The following is a 9,913-nucleotide window of genomic DNA, read 5'->3' on the forward strand; positions in this document are numbered from 1 at the left end:
GTCGCACCCAATTTGACGATGTGGCACCCGATTTTGGGTGCCAGTACGACAGCGTGTATATTTTCGTCCTAGGAGAGTACGAGTGTTCCTAATGCAGAATATGTAAAAAACGTAATGGTGCCAGATTGACACTTTTTCCAAACGGACATATTGATTTGTTCAGGCATTTTTCGATAGAGGGCGCTCTACTATATACAACTGTATGTAACTATATAATTGTAGTCAATGTGGCACCAATAGAAAAAGTGGCATAGTGGCACCATAAATCTGACAACACCGCCTTTCCCTAATATAACCTCACTTGTATTATTTAGCGCCGATTTGTAATACCGTTAAAATCGCTGCGATCAATGCAGATTATATCTCCGGTTCTATAATAATAAAATATTTTCAAAGGTGATCTTTGTGTGCAATAAGTCAAAGTGTGTGCAATAAACAATAAATTGGGTGTTAACATTACCATGAGAGACAGAACGAAAAGAATACTTAAATTATTAGACGACAATGTACAAGGTAAGTATCCTAATTTAACTATAATAATAATAATAATTATAAAGTATTAACCCTTTAACGTTTAGTAGTTATATTTGGAGTCACTAGAGAATACTCTGAAAGCATTAATTTTTTTCTTGTAAGAACTGAGTCATTCTATTGTGGAGTGAAATAGAGGAATAAACGAGGTTTTTTATTTACTGAAATTTTTTATTTGATTAAATTGCATAGCTAAGGTAAATGTACAGATTTATAATCCATATTATATAGCAACAGTGGCTATACATATTAAGTAGTTATTAGTGTTTAATGGGTGGAAAGTGACTTTATTTTCGTCATAAGTCAGTCAGTTCTTATGCAAAAAAACTTGTCAGAGCTTTTTATTTGCAAAGGTATTTTAATGAACTTTAAAAGATTTCTGTTAAGTTTTTCCAAAAAATTGCACGAAATTGAGTTATTTGAGATTAAAGGTTCTCCATTTCGATGTTCTTCGAAAAAATAACCATCCTTTAAAGATTAAATAACAACTTCAGTTGTTATTGGGTGTACATATAGGTCTTTCAGACGCGCATCTCTTTGTTTTTTATTAGCTACAATTTTGTTTTTTATGTTTTTTTTTCTATATAATTAAATTTTTTTAAGTTATTCCTAAAAAACGGTTATAAAACGTGAGCTTTTGTCATAGCATTACGTGAGAAAAATGCATAGTTTCAATCGCAAATAACTTCGAAAGTGTCAATTTTGCAAAGAAATTTTATAAAACAAAATTTACTCAGAATTGGTCACCCTATCGATTTCCATAGTCATTTTGATTAAAAAATTTTCATCCCCTAGATAGAGTTGTGTACACCCCCAGGGCAAAAGCACACTTCGGCATAGAGTAGATTTTGACAAAGGTTATAATTACTACCTAAATCCAAATTTTAAAGGAAATCGACCTTGGTTCTCAAAATTCCACGAGAAAATGGCTGTTGATTGGACTATAATATACTTGGAAAGCAAAAATTTTTTAGAAAATCATATTAAATAATCAAATTTTTGTCTTTAGCTGTTTAGGTACAATAAAGTAAACAAGTTTTCAATTAACATTGTGGCCTAGCAGTAATTAATTATAAATAAAAATTGAATTATCTCAGTTTCAAAGTTGAAAAAAATTAGCGGTTTTTACAGTTTTCAAAGTTATACATGGCTTTTTTGCGTAAATTATGAGTCTAATCAAAAAAACTTATTCTTTTTATTTCTAAAAAAGTGTTAAAGATTTTGCAGATAATGGAAAAGGGAAATGCAGCTGAATTTAAAAATAAAACACTGGAAGAGATAGATATTAATATGGATGAACTAGATATAGGGAATGAACCACGCCATATGGAATTTAACGAATCTATGCAATCCGAAACTGAATTCTTTGAGTCGCAAACAGAATATATAGAAAATAAAGAAAAAGGACAAGAGGAATCAATGAAAATACAATCAAAGAAAATGTATCAAAAAGACGAAAAAGAAAAATATTTTGGTATATTATTTATGTCTCTTAAATATACTAGAAACTAATTGTTGTTTGTTTGTTTTTTTTTTTAGATAAAGTAGATATACACCAAATTGTTAATGTACCAGAAATACAACAATCCGATGACAACTTTTCACAAAAAAAAAGGTAGCTCTTTTGTAAAGTATTGTGTTCATGTGCTATTGAATTTGTTGTTTTTAGGTGAAAGACTAAAATGGACTTGTAACCAAAAACGTATTATGCGAAGATTTTTTTCAAACCAAATAGCATCGAAGAAAGCATTAAGAAAAGTTGAATGCGAAGATTTTATTAAGAAACATCAACCTAATTTCGAAAATATTTCTTGGTTAAAGGTTAAGACATTTATTTTCAATGAGTCAAGAATGAGAAAGGAGGATTCTTAATTAATCTAAAATTCAACAGTAAATGGACTTTTGTTAAAAAAGACATTTTTGTTTTATATTTTTTATACAGTGTGTCTGCGTAACTTGGGTAACGCGTAATATGGGAAACTTTTTTAATATCAATTTTACGAAGAAAAGTTATTCTCTATAAAGTGCTCTGCATAGTCCAAAACCTAAGATGCAATCATCAGATATCAAATTTTATCAATAATATACGAGGTATGTCCAAAAATATGAATTTCGCTCAAGAGTAAAGTGCTTTTATATTTTACAATATCAAAAATTGTTATTAAGAAAATATGTTTGTAATTAAAAATTATGTTATAATATGCCACTGGATAAGAAAATGAGTCTATACTCGCAATCTTATAGTTTGTATGTTTATTAGTTGTTACAATCAAGGGGCGACCGGTTTCGAAGCTTACATTTTATGCTTTATCATCAGGCCCAGTACAAATAGTCTTCACGTGTACAAACTACTCGCTAAAATTAACAAAAAAGACGAAATGTACATATATATAAAAATATAAAAAACAACTATGTCTAGGTTGTGATCAAAAACACACCATAAAGCAAACCAACTGTGGAGTATTGAACTCAGTGTTCCATAAAGTGTATATTGTGACTTTTTTATATTGGGAGTGACCAGTCTGATGTAAATTGCTTGGTATATAAATTTTAATATATACTACCCTCAATCCTCAATTGCTTAAGGGTTGAGGGAGTGTAGACAAAAGTGTATAAATGATCAAAATACACATAAAGTTTTTTTTTCTCTTCTTTGCAATAGGTATGTACTTACATATCAGTACTTGGAACTGTTCTACAGCCAAGGATATTTTTTTCGGAAGTCACCAGCCCCATCAAAAAGCAGATAAGCTATATTTTTTGGATCTTAAGTTGCAAATGTATAATTTTTTGTAAGAACAGTTGGTTTTTGTCTTCAAACTTTTTATGCAGTTGTTTTCTTTAATGTTGTATAATAATGTTTGTATTGGTGTAAAAACATTTAAATATAAAAATTGGACATCACTCACAAATTAACATTCACAAAATTTTTATTGAAAAGTGGGTTTTTTTCTCTCAGGATGCCATGGAGGTATTTTATTTTTTCTATTTCTTATATGTCAGATTTCCCACTACTTTTGAGTGACATATCTTCTTCTTTTTTTGAAAGAGCTGGTGACCACCGGTCTTAGGTGTTAAGATTGTACAGTTACTTACAAACAAATTATGTGCTGTGCAGCCAAAGTATCAATAATACTCACACAATGTGCGCACATAATTTGGCTGCACAGCACATAATTTGTTTGTAAGTAACTGTACAATCTTAACACCTAAGACCGGTGGTCACCAGCTCTTTCAAAAAAAGAAGAAGATATGTCACTCAAAAGTAGTGGGAAATCTGACATATAAGAAATAGAAAAAATAAAATACCTCCATGGCATCCTGAGAGAAAAAACCCACTTTTCAATAAAAATTTTGTGAATGTTAATTTGTGAGTGATGTCCAATTTTTATATTTAAATGTTTTTACACCAATACAAACATTATTATACAACATTAAAGAAAACAACTGCATAAAAAGTTTGAAGACAAAAACCAACTGTTCTTACAAAAAATTATACATTTGCAACTTAAGATCCAAAAAATATAGCTTATCTGCTTTTTGATGGGGCTGGTGACTTCCGAAAAAATTATCCTTGGCTGTAGAACAGTTCCAAGTACTGATATGTAAGTACATACCTATTGCAAAGAAGAGAAAAAAAAACTTTATGTGTATTTTGATCATTTATACACTTTTGTCTACACTCCCTCAACCCTTAAGCAATTGAGGATTGAGGGTAGTATATATTAAAATTTATATACCAAGCAATTTACATCAGACTGGTCACTCCCAATATAAAAAAGTCACAATATACACTTTATGGAACACTGAGTTCAATACTCCACAGTTGGTTTGCTTTATGGTGTGTTTTTGATCACAACCTAGACATAGTTGTTTTTATATTTTTATATATATGTACATTTCGCCTTTTTTGTTAATTTTAGCGAGTAGTTTGTACACGTGAAGACTATTTGTACTGGGCCTGATGATGAAGCATAAAATGTAAGCTTCGAAACCGGTCGCCCCTTGATTGTAACAACTAATAAACATACAAACTATAAGATTGCGAGTATAGACTCATTTCCTTATCCAGTGGTATAATGGACTCGCATTGGCAACCTTTTCTAATTAAAAAAAAAATGAAAATTTTCCTAAAATTACGGATACCCAACATCATTTTCATTTAAGATAACTCCGTTATTATTAATTTCACGAAAGAAAGTTATTCTTTATAAAAATCTCTGAATAGTCAAAAAACTAAGATGCAATCATAAGATATCAATTTTATTCAAATTTATACGAGGCATGTCAAAAAATATGAATTTCGCTCAAGAGTAAAATACCTTTGTAGTTCACAATATTTCAACAAGAATGATGCAATTGCATATTGAAACATAGTTTTTAAGTGTATAAAATTGACAAAATTTAATATCTTATAATTTTATCTTAGTTGCTAGAATATGCAGGACGTTTTATAAAGATTAACTTTTTTTCGTAAAGTTAATAATAACGGAGCTATCATAAATAAAAATGATGCTGGGTGTCCGCGATTTGAGAAAAATTTTCAAAAACATTTTTGTTTAATTAGAAGAGTGTAAATGCAGATTATAACATAATTTTTAATTACAAACAACTTTCCTCAATGACAATTTTCGATGTTGTGAAATATAAAAGCACTATACTCTTGTGCGAAATTCATACTTTTTGACATACCTCGTATACTGTTGATAAAATTTGATATCTGATGATTGCTTCTTAGGTTGTAGACTATGCAGAGTACTTTATAAAGAATAACTTTTTTTCGTAAAATTGATATAAAAAAAGTTTCCCATAAGTTACGCAGACACACTGTATATTTTTAACTTGTAATTATTAAATACAGGCTTTGAAAAATATTCGTTAATTTTATTGTACGTGCTCCCAACGAGGATTTTTTAATATTAGTTTTCATTTTATAAGACCTTTGTTTAAATCTTATAATCAGAGATTTGTTAAATAAGCAAACAAATATATTTTTTCGTAGAATATTATAAAGTAAAAGATACTTTTTGTTTGTTCAGCAAGTATGTCTTTCTCTTATGCAGTTTTGATAGTTTATTTTTGATAAAAATATAAGCACAAATTTAAAATAAAATAAAGTTTAAAACGTTTGAGGTCTTTCTTCACTCGAATAAAATTGCATATTTTTTTATTGCGATAATTACTTGCACCCACCTTTACATACATAAGATGAACATGTAAACTCAGTGTCAAGTTTAAATAACTAATATACATTTTAAGCAGAAAAACAGTTAATGTGACCCCCATAAATGTGGCAACGCTGCGTGGTGCCTGTTTGTAATTTGTTATCAAAATTTTATACAACTTGGATGCCTCTTTATCAGATATTTTCGGGGTGCCGAAATATCAATATTTATTATATACAATATACACCGGGAGCTACATTGACGTCGGTTTACTGGGTGCCTGTAGCTACAGTTACTATGTATATATATATATATATATATATATATATATATATATATAGAAAAAATAGATATATATATATATATATATATATATATATATATATATATATATATATATATATATATATATATAAAATCTTGTTAATTTTGAGGTTGCAGTCATAAATTTCAGGGGGCAGGATAAGTAAAACTCTTAGTTATTATCAAGCTTTCGCAAAATTTATTTGCTTCTTCAAGATATGCTAAAAAAGTTTTAGTAAATACAACGAAATTAAGATGATAAAAAATATTGTACATAAAAAGCATAAAAAACTTACAACGTGAGGTTAATCCATTAAATTTTTGGCATACATAACAAAAAAATATATAAAATTCTTATATCTAATTCCTAATCTTCTACAATGCCTTAATTTTAGTTAATTTAAAAAGAGAAAAATAATTTGACAATTTAATTTGAAATTTAGTACATATTATATATTTTGAAATTTTATATATTTTTTTGTTATGTATGCCAAAAATTTAATGGATTAACCTCACGTTGTAAGTTTTTTATGCTTTTTATGTACAATATTTTTTATCATCTTAATTTCGTTGTATTTACTAAAACTTTTTTAGCATATCTTGAAGAAGCAAATAAATTTTGCGAAAGCTTGATAATAACTAAGAGTTTTACTTATCCTGCCCCCTGAAATTTATGACTGCAACCTCAAAATTAACAAGATTTTACATAGTGTCAGTCAATATTACCTAACTGCTTATATATATATATATATATATATATATATATATATATATATATATATATATATATATATATATATATATATATATATATATATATATATATATATATATATATATATATATATATATATATATATATATATATATATGAGCAATATTTCTACTTTTCGGTGAATTTTGTGGGGAGGGTCCTCGGATTTTCTTCAAATTTTAGTATGTTATTGGACCTATTGAGAAAACGTCATCCTGAGAGTTACAGCCCCCTAGGGGCCTTAGAGCCCTAGATAGGGCCCGTCAAAGACCCAAAAAAGGTCGTTTTTAGCCTATATTTGACAGGCTGTATATCGACTCCCAGTTAACCGATTTTAACTCACCAAACGTTATTTTCTTTATAATTTTAAGTAGTTTTATCAATGACAATTTCAAGTCTCTAATTAATAACCTTGATTTTTGGGACCATTTTAAGTAACGCTAAAAATTTCAAAAAATTGCTATTTTCAAAAATTTGTTAAAAATCTAATTTTAATCCGATTTTCTTTTTCTGGTCGGCGGTTTAAAGGTAATAAAAAGGTCTTTAAAGCAATATTTCAAGAGTTAAAATCCGTTCGGTAGAAGCGGATATACAACAGATTGAAAATGGACATTTTTGTAAAAATCGGGTTTTTACGGATTTTCAAAGTGCTGACACGTTTTGGGGTATATATTAAATTGTACAAAAATTTTTTTAGAAGTAGCTTTTTATATAAATAATAACTTCGTATTGGAGATTTTCTTGGCCCGGGCCTCTATCTACCTTATATGACCCTCTAAAAATGAGTATTTTGTTACTCAAATGAGGTGACTTAACAAACAACTTACGGCCTATTTCTATCAATCAAAGAGCCTGAAGACTTTAACTATTACGGATTAGAAAAGTAGAGATCACAACCTTTTATTTGAGGGCTCACACAAACTTCTGGGTAGCCTAGAAGTACAGTTATGATATTTCAAAATCCTAACTAAAATTAAAGTATCAATTCTGTGAACGCTACTTTTATAGACTAAGAGCCGCTATGGGTGAAATTTGTTAACTATTTTAGGCACGATAAGAGGCCATAACTTAAACAATAAAACCTAAAAGAAAACGTATGAACACTATACCGTCACTTTTTAGAAGCACATACCTCGACAGTGGCGCATCAAACTTTCCACTTATGAACGGGATAAATAAATTAAAAGGTACCCTTCCTTACACGCAGAATTCAATTTTGTTAATTTTTTAAAGTTCTACGTTATTAAGAAATAAAACTCAGTGTAATTTTAACACACCACCCCATCCCCCTTCCCCCACCACCAAAAAATCCAAAAAACTGTTTTTTAGGGGATTTTTGGTGATTTTCCCTATTTTATAGACTTCAAAATAGATTAAATTAATGTTTTTTTACAGGTTATATGTAAATTGAAGTAACTGTGTCCTGTAGAATATTTAAAAATTGGAGAAATACGTTGAAACCCCCAAAAACCCCCTCGAAAAACAATTTTTTGGATTTTTGAAGATGGAGAACCTTACGGAAACTTCTGAAATAAATTAGAAATATAGCATTTGATAAAATACACAAGATTTAAACAAAATAGTCCAACAGCCATCCCCAAAAAAAGTTTTTCGTTTAAAAGTTTATAAAAATAAAAAATAATTTTTTTTAAGTTACGTCACTCAACCTACGTGTCTATAAAAAATAGGCATGTTTTGTAAAAGCCACAAGTATGCGTGTGAATTTTTTGAAATTTTAAAATTGATTACATCCCGCCTAAAAAAAATAAAAAACGAGAAATGAACTTTTTGATGGTGGGGGTAGGAAAACAGGGGAGGCGGGTTGAAATTACACTGAGTCTTATTTTTGAATCACGTATAACTTTAAAAAATAAAAAAAATTATTCTGGGAGTGAGGGAGGGTACCTTTTAATTTATTTATCCCCTCCATAAGTAGAATGTTTGATGCGCCACTGTCGAGGTGTGTGCCTCTAAAAAGTGACGGCAGAGTGTTCATAGCTTTTCTTTTAGGTTCTACTATTTAAGTTTTAGGCTTTTATCGTGCTTAAAATAATTATCAAATTTCATCTATAGCGGCTCTTAGTCTATAAAAGTAGCGTTCACAGAATTGATACTTTGATTTTAGTTAAGACTTTGAAATATCATAACTGCACTTCTAGGCTACCTAGAAGTTTGTATGACCCCTTAAATAAAAGGTTTTAATCTGTACTTTTATAATCTGTGATAGATAAAGTCTTCAGGCTATCTGATTGATAGAAATAAGCCGTAAGTTGTTTGTTAAGTTGCCTCATTTGAGTAACAAAATACTCATTTTTAGAGGGCTATATAAGGTAGATAGAGGCTCGGGCCAAGAAAATCTCCAATGAAACGTTATTATTTATATGAAAAAAGTGCCTGTAAAAAATTTTTGTACAATTTAATATATACCCCAAAAGGTGCCAGCACTTTGAAAATGCGTAAAATCCCCATTTTTACAAAAATGTCTATTTTCAATCTGTTTTATCTCCACTTCTACTGAATGGATTTTAACTCACAAATTACCATTTTAAAGCCCTTTTTAATACCTTTTAACTGTCGTCCAGATTAAAATTAGATTTTTGATAAATTTTTGAAAATAGTAATTTTTTGAAATTTTTAGCGTTACTTAAAATGGTCCCAAAAATCAGGGTTATTGACTAAAGCCTTGAAATTGTCACTGAAAAAACTACTTAAAATTACAAAGACAATGACGTTTGGTAAGTCAAAATCGGTTAAATGGGAGCCGATATACAGCCTGTCAAATATACGGCAAAAACGACCTTTTTTGGGTCTTTGACGGGCCCTAACTAGAGCTCTAAGGCCCCTAGGGGTCTGTAACTCTCAGGATAACGTTTTTTAAATAGGTCCAATAACATACTAAAATTTGAAGAAAATCCGAGGACCCTCCCCACAAAATTCACCGAAAAGTAGAAATATTGCTCATATATATATATATATATATATATATATATATATATATATATATATATATATATATATATATATATATATATATATATGAATTAAATGAAAAGATTTCTCTGGTATACAGAAGAAATCTTTTCCGTAGCGGACGCGAAAATGTAAATTTCAAAGTCTTCATAAAAGACGATGAACGACAAAAGACACCCCTTTGTGTCAC

General features: G+C 29.2%; 1 protein-coding gene across 1 annotated transcript; it reads left to right on the forward strand.

Annotated features, from left to right (window-relative positions):
- The first annotated feature begins 1,696 nt into the window (after positions 1 to 1,696).
- On the forward strand, positions 1,697 to 2,656 carry LOC126892757 (uncharacterized). The gene is made up of 3 exons (XM_050662440.1): positions 1,697 to 2,005; positions 2,071 to 2,146; positions 2,201 to 2,656. The coding sequence occupies exons 1-3, from the start codon at positions 1,762 to 1,764 to the stop codon at positions 2,202 to 2,204; spliced, it is 324 nt and encodes a 107-aa protein (XP_050518397.1). The 5' UTR covers positions 1,697 to 1,761; the 3' UTR covers positions 2,205 to 2,656.
- Positions 2,657 to 9,913: the final 7,257 nt, after the last annotated feature.

This window comes from Diabrotica virgifera, chromosome 9, assembly GCF_917563875.1.
Source record: "Diabrotica virgifera virgifera chromosome 9, PGI_DIABVI_V3a".
Lineage (NCBI taxonomy): Eukaryota > Metazoa > Arthropoda > Insecta > Coleoptera > Chrysomelidae > Diabrotica > Diabrotica virgifera.